General features: G+C 41.5%; 1 protein-coding gene across 1 annotated transcript; it reads left to right on the top strand.

The window, feature by feature from the left end:
* The first annotated feature begins 285 nt into the window (after positions 1–285).
* On the top strand, positions 286–2475 carry LOC143570787 (uncharacterized). Its single transcript, XM_077056353.1, has 2 exons — positions 286–898; positions 950–2475. The coding sequence occupies exons 1-2, from the start codon at positions 499–501 to the stop codon at positions 2473–2475; spliced, it is 1926 nt and encodes a 641-aa protein (XP_076912468.1). The 5' UTR covers positions 286–498.
* Positions 2476–16150: the final 13675 nt, after the last annotated feature.

Here is a 16150-nt window from a genome sequence, read left to right on the forward strand (position 1 = left end):
GACTCAACAACCCGACAGTTAATACCTTAAATTGCACATCATTCTCAAAACTTAAAAACGTAAGATGGATGATCCTCCTCCTCCTCGATTCTACATTCGTGAAGCTGATGAACAATCAAATGCTGATGCGTTTTATGGTAAGTTAAAACTTTAGGGTTTATAATTGGGTTTATTTAACTAACAGCTGTTTAATCTGTTTGTGTAGTAAATAATCCACATTTGTTCACGATCAAGCTGCACCATGGTGGCAGTTTCACTAAATTTCCTGGACGGGTTTATAACAGAGCCGTTGTCCATTTTGTTGACATGCTAGATATTGACAAGTTTTCAGTTCACGAGCTTGATCGAATCTTGCTTGAATTATCCTATCCTACAGATAAGGTTAGATTCTACCATTATGTAGTACCGGGTTCAGAATTGGATTGGGGGCTTAGAGCTTTGGGAAGTGATGATGATGTTAGGGGATTTGCTAAGTATATTGGAGCTTTTAATTAGTTAATGAATGTGTATGTTGAGCATGAGTTCACCTCTGTACACACATACTTCTGCTCACCCTCAAAGTTTACCATTGAAGAGATAACAGATGAGGAGTTTCTTGCAAGTGAGGTCGTACTAGATAAAGCAAACTCAGTTAAGAAAAGGTTGTTGTTGGAATGGCAAGATAGCACAAATGAGGTTGTTGTTCAAAAGGTAGTTGTGGAACAAGACAAACAGGATGCAAATATGAATGTTCAAGAAGAGAATAATGTTGGTGTTGTTGAACAACAAGACCAGATTGATATATGTCATGAGGATCCAGAATTTGACCCTATGTTTGGAGAGGATGCTTTTGGTGTGCAACCTACAAATGAGGTGGAGATTGATTACAATGGTGATGTAGATGGAGGTGGGGATGGAGGTGGATATGGTGTGCAGCCTACAAATGAGGTGGATATGGATTACAATGGAGGTGGGGATGGAGATAGTGAAGATTCTTCAATTTCAGATGAAGAAAGTGGAGATGAGTCTTCAAGTTCAGATGAAAGTGGAACTGATGATAGTAGGGATTCTAACTATGAAATGAGAGATGAGAGTTCTGATGATGATGAACATCTAGAGGGTTGTCCAGTTAAGAAACCAAAGAATGTGAAGAAATCTAAGAACAAAAAGAAATATAAAAATGTTAAGAAAACTAGGGATGGTGATGAAGATTCAGATAGTGATTTCAACTATGAAGATGGTGAAACACATGATGTAGATGTAGATATGAGGGATTTCAGACTGCATACTGATTTTGAAGTTGAACAGCAGGATGCAAATTGTAGTTTAGAGGGTTTGGACATAGAAATGGATGATGTGATGTTGGATAATGATAGGATGTATAATGAGAAACAAAGAAATGAGGGGGACATGGATTATCTTTTCCATGTGGGACAAGTTTTTGGTACAAAAGCAGAGGTGAAGGATATGATCAAGGCACATGCAGTTGAAACAAGAAGACAAATTAGGATAAGAAAAGATGATTTGGTAAGGGTGAGGGCTGTGTGTGAAGGAGATATGGAAGATGGGTCCCACATGCAGGGGGTTGGATCTAGCAGTGCTAATAAAGATGAGGGACCAGTCCAGAAAAGTATTGGGGGTAGGAGAAAAAGGAAAGACCCACTTGCTATTAGATGCCCTTGGGTACTGTTGTTGTCATACCAAAAGAGAACAGCTTCATGGAAAATTACAAGGTTGATAAATGAACATAAATGCCTTCAATCTAGGGAAATTTATGCTTGCACAGCCGGGTTCCTCTCAAACCATTTGGTTACTGATCTTCAAGATGACCCAAAGCTGAAAGTTAAATCCATCAAAGAAAGGTTTCAAAGGAGGTTTGAAGTTGGTGTGTCTGAGATGAAAGCTTATAGGGAAAAGATGTTGGCCAGGGAACATATAATTGGAAATTTCAGAGGCCAATATGGGTTATTGAGGGATTATATTGAAGAGTTGAAGAGGACTAATCCAGATACAACAGTGAAGCTTGAATTAGAAGAATGCTCAGATCCAACATCTGAGACAAGACAATTCAAGAGGATATACATCTGTTTGGGGTCTTTGAAAAAGGGGTTCAAAGCAATAGGTAGGGATCTGTTGGGACTGGATGGGGCTTTCCTTAAAAGTGTTTGGCCTGGTCAACTTTTAACAGCAGTTGCTCTAGATCCAAACAATGGATACTACCCTGTTGCATATGCTGTAGTTGAAGCTGAAACATTGAACTCTTGGGAATGGTTCTTGGAATGCCTTGGTGATGACTTGGATATAAACAACAGATCCAAGTTTACCTTTATGAGTGACAGGCAAAAGGGTCTTATACAGGCTGTAGATAAGTTGTTTCCTTCTGCAGAGCATAGGTTTTGTGTGAGGCACATTGAAGATAACCTAAGATCACTCTTCAAAGGAAAGCTTTTAAGGGATGCTCTTTGGAAGCTGGCTAGATGTCACACCCGGCCCTGAGCGGCGGAAACAGCCGGGCGCGCGCGAGTGGGGATTGATAATTAAGCACGGGCCATTGCAAACATTCAAAGATTTTCATTGCGCATGAAATGTTTAATACAAATACATTACATTGTTTAAGAATTTCATAAAAACATCCAAGTATAAAAACTGTTGAAGATTTCCACGCCATATCCCCTTGCGCGGCGGGAACAACCACGCGCATCGAAGGGATAGAACTAAAATCTTCCAAAAAGCTAGTTTTAGATGTTCAGCGTGAGGTGCTCTAAGTGTGACTCCATGCGCTACCTAGTTATCTCCTGAAAGACACGTAAAAACATTTGAATCAGTATAAACTGAGTGAGTTCACAAGTTTTGGTAACTTGATAAATCGTATTGCATCATAATCTTGATACAAATCATTCTGAAACACAATTCTGATAGCATCATTAAAACACAAGCTTGGTAAAACATAGTTCTATCAACATATTCTGATAAAATCGTTCCGCGGGTTACGCGCGAACATTTCTGGGAACTGTGCTCGTCTATGCAAAGTGGCGCTGCCACTACGAGCTAAAATAAGTAATACCGTCCCGCGGATTACGCGCGAACGTTTCAGGAAAATGTGCTCGTCCATGCAAAGTGGCGCTGCCACTACGAGCTAATCAATAATTCCGTCCCGCGGGTTACGCGCGGACGTTGTGCCGGAAAACAAGGCGCTCGTCCATGCAAAGAGGCGCGACCCCTACGAGCGGGCTCAAACCCATAGTACTGCCCCATGACCATACTAGGCACTCGTCCATGCAAAGAGGTGCGACCCCTACGAGTGGGTGGATCAAACCAGCAGTCCCTACCCTTAGAGTTCCAATGGTAAAGTGATCACTTACTCGAGTTCTAGCGCACATACATCGAAAACCTTAGATAACCGTTTGCATTGCTCATCATGAAACATAACTTAAACACATAATCGCTTGCATAGCTTGTAAGTATACCATGATAAAACATTATTTAAGTACGTGTCCCTCGCCCCGAAAACAGTTTAAAAATAGTGAAAACAGTGAAAATAGGGGCTGTGAGACTCACCTGTGGTTCTTGTTAAGGGATTAATCGAGATTCGGGTTTTCTTGGTGTTGGCCTCGGAATTGAAGGTCTAGAATACGATTAAATAACAAGTATATATATTAAGATCAAGAATTAGGAGAATATAAGGGTTGGAAAGTAGATCTCAAGGTTATATTCTCGGCTTACCTAGTAACAGGATCGGAAATGAAAACAACGGATGCTTGGGGGAGGATTAGTGCAAGTTTGCAGTTCTTTGAAGTGTGTTTTGGGTGATAATTTAGGTTACATATTTATAGGCAAACTCAAGGGAACACAATCCCTTGCTTTAGGGGATTGTAATCTTTTCATATCTAGGGGTAATGATGATAAAGTATGGAAATTATTATTATTTATTTAAAAGTGGAGTAGTGGATAAAAGATTTTGATTTGATTTGGTCAGGACATGCAGGTCTGGGGTTGGTGAGAATAGGGTGGCTGACAGTTGACTTTTCATGTTACAGTGTGCTTTTTCAGGTACTTTTGTTAGTGTACAGTAAAAAGTGGAAAATCTCTGAAACACGCTACTGTTTCCTTTTGGGCGGGAGTAATCTCCTTACGTCTGGAGAATAGACTAAGTGTTCTGTGCGTATCACTTTGTGCGCATAGCTTTCTGCGTGAAGGACATTTCTTTGCTGCGGGTAGGCACGTAACCTTCTCGCAGTTAGGGACATTGAGTTTCATTTGTAGATTCTCCAGGTGGTCTTGGTATTTCAACATAGTGATCAGTTATGTTGAAGTCAATTCCATCTTGGAGCTTCAGACAAACTAGCTCTCAATGTTCCCGCCATGCGGGGAGGTTAGTTCCCTTCCGCACGCGCATAAACGATTTAGGATGCACCCGCCTTAGCATCATGCGGGATGGTCAACCCATTAGACAACATAACGTTAAGGTACATGAAAACATAAAGCCAAAACATTCGCGCATGGCGCATATAACATATGCCCACGCTGGTTCTTAACATGGTGCGCTCGCGCAGGGCGCACATAACAAATGCACGCGCTGATTCTAACATAGCGCGCTCGCGCAGGGCGCACATAACAAATGCACGCGCTGGTTCTTAACATGGCGCGCTCGCGCAGGGCGCACATAACAAATGCACGCGCTGTTTCTAATATGGCGCGCTCGCGCAGGGCGCATATAACATAATTACCTAATATTTAGGTTGATTACTTGGTTTAAGGGATTGGGAATTTACCGGGTGTCACATTCTCCCCCTGTTAAACGAATTTCGTCCCGAAATTTAGGAGACGTTGCTGGCAGAAGCCATGCTCTGAAAGAGGTGTGGGTATTTCATGCGCATCTGGTCTTCTCTTTCCCAAGTGAATTCAGGCCCACGCCTCGAGTTCCATTGAACCTTTACTAACTTGATTCTGCTTCTGCGTAACTTTTGTTCTTTCCAATCGGTTACTGCTATAGGTTCTTCTACGAAGTGCAGCTGTTTGTCGATGTGAATCTCTTCCAACGGCAAAATCAGCGTTTCGTCAGATAAGCACTTTTTGAGGTTGGACACATGAAACGTATTATGAACTCCACTGAGTTCGGCGGGTAAACGGAGTTTATAAGCAACCGGACCGATCCTTTCCAGGATCTCAAATGGTCCAATGTAGCGCGGATTCAACTTTCCTCGCTTGCCGAAACGGGGGACTCCTTTCCATGGAGAGACTTTCAAAAGTACTCTATCCCCTACTTGAAACTCCAACGGTTTCCTTCGCACATCTGCGTAGCTCTTCTGTCTGTCGCGCGCTGTCTTAAGGCGATCCCTTATCTGAAAAATCTTGTCTGTTGTTTCTTGGATCAATTCTGGACCAGTCATTTGCTTGTCACCCACTTCAGCCCAGCACAGTGGGGATCTACACTTGCGCCCATACAAAGCTTCAAACGGCGCAGCCTTGAGGCTTGTGTGATAGCTGTTGTTGTAAGAAAATTCAACCAATGGGAGATGAGTATCCCAGCTACCTCCGAAATCGATTGCGCACGAGCGCGCAGCATATCTTCCAATGTCTGGATTGTTCGCTCGCTTTGTCCATCTGTTTGGGGATGATATGCCGTACTCATGTCAAGACGAGTACCTAAAGCCCCTTGTAACGATCTCCAAAATCTTGAGGTGAACCGACTATCTCTATCAGAAATGATGGACACTGGGACTCCATGTTTTGAAACTACTTCTCGAATATACAATCGGGCTAACTTTTCCATCTTATCGGTTTCCTTGATCGGCAGGAAGTGCGCTGACTTAGTTAGCCGATCCACAATAACCCAGATCGTGTCGTAACCCCCAGGTGTCCTTGGCAGTTTGGTGATGAAGTCCATAGAGATTTGTTCCCACTTCCACATGGGAATTTCTGGCTGTTGAAGCAACCCTGATGGTTTCTGGTATTCAGCCTTCACCTTCGAACACGTCAGGCATTTACTGACATACGTTGCGATGGCGCCTTTAAGATTGGGCCACCAATACAGCGTTTTAACATCTTGGTACATCTTGTCTGCGCCAGGATGTACGGAATACCGCGTCTTGTGAGCTTCGTTTAGTACTTGCTCGCGCAATCCTCCCTTGAGAGGGACCCATATGCGGTTAGCGAAATATAGATTGCCGCTCTCTTTAAGCTCCAAACTCTTAGTCATACCCCCAAGGCATTCATTTTTAACAAACTCTGGTTTCAAGGCTTCTTGCTGAGCGTCTCGGATGCGGGTAGAGAGATCTGCGTGAATGGTCAACCTTAGAGCCTTGACTCGTAGCGTTTTTATTCGCTCCTTCCTACTTAGCGCGTCTGCTACCACATTCGCCTTTCCAGGGTGGTACTTAATTTCACAATCATAATCGTTCAACAACTCCACCCATCTTCGTTGCCTCATGTTTAAATCCTTTTGATCAAATATATGTTGAAGGCTCTTGTGATCCGTAAAGATTATACACTTTGTACCATAGAGGTAATGGCGCCAAATCTTTAGCGCGAAGACAACCGCTCCAAGTTCCAGATCATGCGTTGTGTAGTTCTTTTCATTGGTCTTGAGTTGGCGCGAGGCATACGCTATGACTTTGTCTCGCTGCATAAGGACACATCCAAGTCCCTGATGTGAAGCGTCGCAGTAAACAACGATGTCATCCGTCCCCTCGGGCAGAGACAGAATTGGCGCACTACATAACTTCTGTTTTAACATTTGAAATGCTGTTTCCTGATTTTCGCCCCAAACAAACTTCTTGTCTTTCTGAGTTAGCGCGGTCAGAGGTAGAGCTATCTTGGAGAAGTTCTCAATGAAGCGTCGATAGTAGCCAGCTAGTCCTAGGAATTGCCTCACCTCAGTTGGGGTTTTTGGCGCTTCCCAGTTTTCGATGGCCTTGACTTTGGAAGGATCAACGTGTATTCCTTTCTCGTTTACAACGTGACCGAGAAAGTGAACTTCTCTAAGCCAAAACTCGCACTTGGAAAACTTCGCATACAACTTTTCTTTCCTCAACAATTCCAAAATCAATCTCAGGTGTTGCTCATGCTCGGCCTTGGTCCGAGAGTAAATCAGAATATCATCTATAAACACAATCACAAACTTGTCCAAGTATGGTTTGCACACGCGGTTCATCAGATCCATGAATACAGCCGGCGCATTAGTTAGCCCGAAAGGCATCACTAAGAACTCATAATGGCCGTATCTAGTTCGGAAGGCTGTTTTCGGCACATCTTCCTCATGGACCCTAAGTTGGTGGTATCCTGACCGTAGATCTATCTTCGAATAATAACTGGATCCCTGCAACTGGTCAAATAAGTCGTCAATCCTTGGTAAGGGGTACCGATTTTTGACTGTCAGCTTGTTCAGTTCCCTGTAGTCAATACACATTCTGAACGAACCATCCTTCTTCTTAACAAACAGTACTGGAGCTCCCCAAGGTGAAAAGCTTGGGCGTATGAAACCCTTATCCAATAGTTCCTGTAACTGATTGGATAGCTCTTGCATCTCAGATGGAGCTAATCGATAAGGCGCTCGAGCTACTGACGCAGCTCCTGGGACCAAATCAATACGAAACTCGACTTGTCGCGGCGGCGGTAATCCGGGCAAATCTTCAGGAAAAACTTCTGGAAATTCGCGCACTACTGGTAAGTCTTCAATTCTTCGCTCATCTCCTTTCTTCTCTACGACATGCGCCAGGAAGGCGTAGCACCCTTTCCTTAGGCACTTACGCGCCTTTAGGCACGAAATCAGTTTCGTCGCAACTCCCCTTCTTTCCCCTTGAATTACCAAGGTTTCTCCGTTCAACAGTGGGATCCGAACCTGCTTCTCATGGCAAATAACTTCCGCGCGGTTCTCGACTAACCAATCCATACCTACCACAATGTCAAAACTTCCCAAGTCTATTGGCAACAAATTAATATTGAACCCGTGACCTCCCATGACTATTACACATTGTTCAGTTCTTTCGTTCGCGCATAACTGCCTACCATTGGCTAGTTCTATAGTATAAGGCGTGTCTAGCCTACTGGTTGCTAGGCCTAGGGAGTCTTTAAACTCAGCGGATATAAAACTTAGGTCAGCGCCAGTATCAAATAAGACAGATGCAAAATGTCCGTTAAACAAAAACGTACCGGTTACCACATTCGGCTCTTCTTTAGCTTCGCCTGCGCCGATCACAAAGGCTCTCCCGCGAGCTTGGTTTCCCTTTTGCGGGCAATCCCGACTAAAATGCCCTGGCTTCCCGCATGCGTAGCAGTTGTCGCTTGCTCCAGCTTCTCTGACACGGCAATTCATCGTCTTGTGCCCTGGTCTGCCACATTTGGCGCATTCGATTCTTGCGCATTCACCCTCGTGGTGATACTTGCATTTGTTGCACCATGGGCGAGGCCCGTTGTATCCTTTCCTTGATGGCTCCGCGGCTTGGATCGCGTAAGCCCTTACGCTCTCCTGCTTCTTGAACGGTGGCTGCTTGGAGTCGGACCCTCGGTGGTGAGAGTTCCATTTCCTCTTGGAGTCAGAGGTTCGCTGCTCGTTTCCGCGCGTAGTCAACATACCCGCACGGACCGTATCCCTTGTAAGGGTGATGGCCCGTGCTACCGCCTCATCAAAGGTTGGAGGCGCTGCGGCGTTGAGCGGAACCCTAACAACAGGAGGTAACCCAAAAATATACCTCTCGATCTTCTTTTCCTCCGTGTTTGCCATGTCTGGCACCAACTGGCAAAGCTCGTTGAACCGGTTGTTGTAGGCGTCGATATCCGTTCCTACCATGGTGTGGTTCCAGAATTCCTGTTGTAGACTCTGGATTTCTGCGCGAGAGCAGAACTTTCTCATCATCATTTCCTTCAGTTCCTCCCAGGTCTTGTGGAGAGCAACTTCTCGCCCCAAAGTTTTCGCTTGAAGCTTCCACCAAGACGAAGCTGCTTCTTGGAACATGCAGGTCGCGTAAAGGACCTTCTGGTTCTCACTACATCCGCTAATGGAGAGAACTGTCTCCATCTTGTCAATCCAGTTGTAGAGCCCAATGGCCCCTTCGGTACCCTTGAATGGCCAAGGCTTACAGGCCATGAATGTCTTGTAGGAGCATCCTTTGTCCAAGGCTCCTGATTCGGGTTCTGGAGTCTCGTTCTGACGACCCTGACTAGATTCGGCCTTGCTGGCCTCATGTGTTGCGATTGCTTGCGCGATTATTTCCGCGAGTTCCTCGGGTGTCATGGTAATTCCTTTGGCTTTAGTTGGAGGCATTCTCGCTTTAAAAGAGAATGAAAATATATCAAACTTAGCGCATGTACTCTGAGCACATAATGTTATCATTATTTACTAGACACTGTGTGACCCGTGTTCCTAAGTGTGTGTATAGTTTCTTTTGAAAATATTTTCTTTGAAAAATATTTCATGCGATTCCCCAACGGTTATAGTCTAGGTTAAAACTTCTTTTCCTAGTTCGCTATAACCAGTGCTCTGATACCAATCTGTCACACCCGGCCCTGAGCGGCGGAAACAGCCGGGCGCGCGCGAGTGGGGATTGATAATTAAGCACGGGCCATTGCAAACATTCAAAGATTTTCATTGCGCATGAAATGTTTAATACAAATACATTACATTGTTTAAGAATTTCATAAAAACATCCAAGTATAAAAACTGTTGAAGATTTCCACGCCATATCCCCTTGCGCGGCGGGAACAACCACGCGCATCGAAGGGATAGAACTAAAATCTTCCAAAAAGCTAGTTTTAGATGTTCAGCGTGAGGTGCTCTAAGTGTGACTCCATGCGCTACCTAGTTATCTCCTGAAAGACACGTAAAAACATTTGAATCAGTATAAACTGAGTGAGTTCACAAGTTTTGGTAACTTGATAAATCGTATTGCATCATAATCTTGATACAAATCATTCTGAAACACAATTCTGATAGCATCATTAAAACACAAGCTTGGTAAAACATAGTTCTATCAACATATTCTGATAAAATCGTTCCGCGGGTTACGCGCGAACATTTCTGGGAACTGTGCTCGTCTATGCAAAGTGGCGCTGCCACTACGAGCTAAAATAAGTAATACCGTCCCGCGGATTACGCGCGAACGTTTCAGGAAAATGTGCTCGTCCATGCAAAGTGGCGCTGCCACTACGAGCTAATCAATAATTCCGTCCCGCGGGTTACGCGCGGACGTTGTGCCGGAAAACAAGGCGCTCGTCCATGCAAAGAGGCGCGACCCCTACGAGCGGGCTCAAACCCATAGTACTGCCCCATGACCATACTAGGCACTCGTCCATGCAAAGAGGTGCGACCCCTACGAGTGGGTGGATCAAACCAGCAGTCCCTACCCTTAGAGTTCCAATGGTAAAGTGATCACTTACTCGAGTTCTAGCGCACATACATCGAAAACCTTAGATAACCGTTTGCATTGCTCATCATGAAACATAACTTAAACACATAATCGCTTGCATAGCTTGTAAGTATACCATGATAAAACATTATTTAAGTACGTGTCCCTCGCCCCGAAAACAGTTTAAAAATAGTGAAAACAGTGAAAATAGGGGCTGTGAGACTCACCTGTGGTTCTTGTTAAGGGATTGATCGAGATTCGGGTTTTCTTGGTGTTGGCCTCGGAATTGAAGGTCTAGAATACGATTAAATAACAAGTATATATATTAAGATCAAGAATTAGGAGAATATAAGGGTTGGAAAGTAGATCTCAAGGTTATATTCTCGGCTTACCTAGTAACAGGATCGGAAATGAAAACAACGGATGCTTGGGGGAGGATTAGTGCAAGTTTGCAGTTCTTTGAAGTGTGTTTTGGGTGATAATTTAGGTTACATATTTATAGGCAAACTCAAGGGAACACAATCCCTTGCTTTAGGGGATTGTAATCTTTTCATATCTAGGGGTAATGATGATAAAGTATGGAAATTATTATTATTTATTTAAAAGTGGAGTAGTGGATAAAAGATTTTGATTTGATTTGGTCAGGACATGCAGGTCTGGGGTTGGTGAGAATAGGGTGGCTGACAGTTGACTTTTCATGTTACAGTGTGCTTTTTCAGGTACTTTTGTTAGTGTACAGTAAAAAGTGGAAAATCTCTGAAACACGCTACTGTTTCCTTTTGGGCGGGAGTAATCTCCTTACGTCTGGAGAATAGACTAAGTGTTCTGTGCGTATCACTTTGTGCGCATAGCTTTCTGCGTGAAGGACATTTCTTTGCTGCGGGTAGGCACGTAACCTTCTCGCAGTTAGGGACATTGAGTTTCATTTGTAGATTCTCCAGGTGGTCTTGGTATTTCAACATAGTGATCAGTTATGTTGAAGTCAATTCCATCTTGGAGCTTCAGACAAACTAGCTCTCAATGTTCCCGCCATGCGGGGAGGTTAGTTCCCTTCCGCACGCGCATAAACGATTTAGGATGCACCCGCCTTAGCATCATGCGGGATGGTCAACCCATTAGACAACATAACGTTAAGGTACATGAAAACATAAAGCCAAAACATTCGCGCATGGCGCATATAACATATGCCCACGCTGGTTCTTAACATGGTGCGCTCGCGCAGGGCGCACATAACAAATGCACGCGCTGATTCTAACATAGCGCGCTCGCGCAGGGCGCACATAACAAATGCACGCGCTGGTTCTTAACATGGCGCGCTCGCGCAGGGCGCACATAACAAATGCACGCGCTGTTTCTAATATGGCGCGCTCGCGCAGGGCGCATATAACATAATTACCTAATATTTAGGTTGATTACTTGGTTTAAGGGATTGGGAATTTACCGGGTGTCACACTAGATGTACATCACCTACACAATATGAGAGAGAGATGAACAACCTAAAAAACTTGAACAAAAGGTGTCATCTTTGGGTATCTAAGATCCCACCAGAAACATGGTCAAGGTCACACTTCTCTGGTAAGTTTTTAATTTTGTATCCTTTATTCTCTCATAACTTTCAAGTTTTGTCCTTTATCTGTTGTGTTTTGTTATAATAGGTAGAGCAATGTCTAATGTGTTGACCAACAACATGTGTGAATGTTTCAATTCAAAGCTGGTAGATGGAAGGGACAAGCCTATTATCACATTGCTGGAATACATCAGAGAATATGTGATGAGGAAGATTGTTACTGTGTTGAAGGTAATTGATAGGTCATCGGGGTTACTAACACCATATGCTACACAAATTATGGAGTCAGTGAAGAAGGAAGCAAGCAGGTGAGTTGTATGTGAATATTTACTTGTCTTGTAAATGATGTGAATGGTTTACATATTTGGATGATAGGTACTCTGTGCATTGGAATGGTGAGGATCATTATCAGGTAACAGGTCCATATGGTGATCAGTGTGTAGTGAACATGAGCACAAGTACATGTGCATGTAGGAGATGGGAGATAACTGGGATACCTTGTAGACATGTGGTGGCATGTATTTGGGTGAAGGGTGCACATGACAGATCTGTTGGCAGGCTAGAAACATTTGTCAAACCAATTTACACAATGGATAGGTGGAAGGCAGTGTATAATTACAAGGTGTATCCCATCAATGGTATGAGTATGTGACCCACATCACAAGTCCCAATCCAGATCACAGCTCCTAAATTCAAAAAGCAAACTGGAAGGCCAAAGAAATCAAGGAAAAAGTCAGCAGTGGAAAGGGAAGATGGTGGTTCAAGGAAAAAGTCAAAGGTTGATGCAAAGGGCAAGGGAAAGGTTGATGCAAAGGGCAAGGGAAAGGCTGTGGAGGGTGAAGGTCAGAAAGTGAAGGCAGTGAGAAAGACAAAGCCAAAAGGATCAAACACTTGTGGGACATGTGGTCAAAAGGGTCACAACAAGAGATAATGCATGAAAAATCTTGCTGATTAATGTGCCTACTGTTTGACTGTTTTTGTAGTTTTTATGACTTTATGGTATGGATATTTTTAAGTTGTTAGACTTTTTTTCAAGTTTTTCATGGTATGGATGTATTAAGTTGTTGTATGGACTAATGTTGCTTTAAGTTGTTGACTTTAATATGGTTGATTAATGTTTAGTAGTTGTTAAATGACAAGTAGCTTTTAATATGATGGTTGTTGGTAATGGTTGTGCAGAACTGCAGATGGATCAGATGTTACTTATTTTAAGGGTTTGGACATATTTGCCCTTGGATCAGATTTTACATAATTTAATGGTTTGGCAGATGGATGTTTGTGCAGATGAGTCATTCATCTTTTTGTGCATATTGTGCAGTTTTTACTTATTTGCCCTTAGATCAGATCAGATCATATTATGCAGTATTCATCTCTTGGTTTATGGTTTATGGATGTTGTAGATGGATGTGTAGATAGTGCACAATGTGCAGATTGTGCATGATGTGCAGATTCTGCATAATGTGTAGATTGTGCATAATGTGTAGATAGTGCACAATGTGCAGATTGTGCATCATGTGTAGATAGTGCACAATGTGCAGATTGTGTATAGCATCCATCCAAATGTCCAAAATAAACTAACCAAATATCCAAATTAAATCCAAAATAAACTGATGATACATTGCTTAAAAGGGATCCAAAATTACATCCAAAATAAAGTCAAAATACATAATACTTAAACTGCATAAAGTCCTAAATTAACTAATAAAGTCAAAATACAAATAGTCAACAACTTCAAATTCAGTCAACTAGTTACATTTTCATTGCAATTACAATTGCAATGAAAATGATCCAACTAATGACCAATGTGTTCTTCATCTTCCTTGCTTGTTCTTTATAACTCTCAAAACTTTGTTCAACCTTGTTTTTCGACTTCAATAAGCCCGGGATAATCTCCAATGCCCGTTCACACATTGGTGGGTCACGCCATCCAAGAAAGGGGCAATCCGATGTCTGGAAAAGAGGAGAAACATGAAGTATAAACAATTGACTGGAACTTAAATCGAATTACACACTTACCATGTCCGGACAAGAGAAAAACCGACGACCTGGATTTCTATCAGTCCATGAAGTTCGAACAACTGCTACCTTGCCACAAACACAGTAAGCCATCATCAATTGAGCCCTGGTATTTGAATTTCGCATCGAGCCCTAATTGATTGAAGCCCTAATCGTACCCTGATCGATTGAAGGTGGGGTTGGGTTAAAAAGAGGGGAAAGACTGATAAAGGGGGGGTTTAGTTGCAGAGATATATGAAAGGACAAAACTACCCTCGCATGCGCCTCACGTGATGGGATTTAACTGATTTTTTCTAACCCAGTTAGTGTAAAGGACAAAACTTGTAGGAAAAATAAGTTTAAAGTACACCGCCTGCAAAGAAACTAAAAAAATGACACGAACCGTAATTCGTCTTATTTTAAAGGACAAAATTTGTAATTCTGTCATCTCTAAAAGTCAATATCAAATTCCAACAAGTAGTTTGACTGGTTTACACATTTTATCTCTAAATCTACCAAACAAGTTAATACACCAAATAATGAAGAGACGCATGCATAAGTTCAAAACCAATTAGTCAGACCAAAATGGAGACCGATTCTGTTTGTGTTTCCGAGAGTCCTCTTTGGTTATATTAATATAAGACAAAGTCTAGAAATCAATTCTAAGTAAATATATATATTATAAAAGAAGTATATATTTAATTTGTTTTTACAAAACATAATTTAAAATGTTTGATGGACAAAGTTGTTTATATACAAAACTTCAATGAAATTAAGTTTGAATTTTTGTTAGTATATCTCTTAAAATGAATTTATTTATAGGATATCAATTTATTCGCTTTCATTCATAAGTAAGAAGATATTTTCAGTCTTTCAAAAGCTATTTAATATGATTTTTATAAAAAATACAGTTTTATCAATAAGAATTCCATTGCTCTTCAACTTCTTCTAGAAATCGCCGAGTTATGTTTTACATTTCAAATGCGCATATTTTGGGATTTTATGAGTTAATAGTTTAGACTTTACATTATATTACACCCTTAACCTTCTATTATACGCTCTAATTATCTTATCACCCCATCAAAACACAAAGTAATTATAAGTGCAACATTGAATATTTTTTTTCACCGGCTAAATGTTACACTCCATACTTCACAGAGATTGAACCGTTTACCTCATATTCTATACCCTAATCACATTACCACCCTACCAAGTACCAAATTACCAAAGCGGGAACGACCATTTGAATGCCTTGATGAGATACATCTATTCGATACAAATTAAGTAAAATTTAAGATAAAAAAGACGTAGTAAAATTTAAACAAAAATCTTAAACTTGTATTAGAGTTTATATAAAAATTATCTAGTAGACGTTATAAACAATAAGGTTGTATGTAAATAAAAGCCTACGAAAAATCCAAAATAAAAATAATGTTTTTGTTATATGGTTAACATTATTTACCAATGCTTACAATGGAGGGAATGAATCATCATCCGCAATGTAACCTTCTTTTGTTCATCCTTTTCATCCTTAAATTATTGAACCGAATAATTTTCTTTGCATCTACCTCAAAACTATCCTTTGATCAGTTAATTCATAGCAAGGATGACTCGATAATACACCATGTGACAGTGTTCCACTTGGTACCCAAGTGCCCAACCTCTACATTATCATCCCATCCGTTGCTAAGAATGTACCATATAGGGATGACTCGATAATAAAGCTTCAACCTATTTTTTAACCGAACAAAATTGATGGTAATAGACTAACAGTTAAGCGAACATGATTAACCGTCCATTTGGTTATGGTTAATGCGTCTCTACTAACCGGCTTTAACCGAACAGAACCATGCATGTTTATTTTAATTTTATTTATTTATTTTCAAATTTACGCCTCTATCACCTTTTTATACATTTTTATCCAACTTCAATCATTTAAACTTATGTTTGTGTTTTAACTATCTATAGCTTGGAATACCATAACCAAGCTTGTAGCCAGCATTTCATCTTCGAAACTTCATAATTAAACTTGGAATACCAAAATCGAACTAATTTTAACTGGAACAAAGGAAAAGGAAAACCATAAAAAATACATTGGATAATTAACCGAAACCACCAGTTAACCAACCTATGGTTAACCAACCCTTCAGTCATGGTTACTTAATCTTTCATAGCCGAACCAACTTTGCACACCTTGCTAACTATGTTGAAGTTGATAATTTAAAACTATTTCAAACTATTCAAGGAGCCTTTTATCACTATGGTA

The sequence above is a fragment of the Bidens hawaiensis genome, unplaced genomic scaffold (genome assembly GCF_021521415.1).
Source record: "Bidens hawaiensis isolate Kalapana, Puna unplaced genomic scaffold, B.hawaiensis_p1.1 tig00025049_1, whole genome shotgun sequence".
Classification (NCBI taxonomy): Eukaryota; Viridiplantae; Streptophyta; class Magnoliopsida; order Asterales; family Asteraceae; genus Bidens; species Bidens hawaiensis.

Excerpts from the sequence above, each read along its gene's own strand:
- LOC143570787 (XM_077056353.1), top strand. The coding sequence starts at position 499 with ATGAATGTGTATGTTGAGCATGAGTTCACCTCTGTACACACATACTTC. Across the intron at positions 899-949 it reads AGATGGAGGTGGGGATGGAG|GTGGGGATGGAGATAGTGAA; the intron begins GTGGATATGGTG and ends ATTACAATGGAG.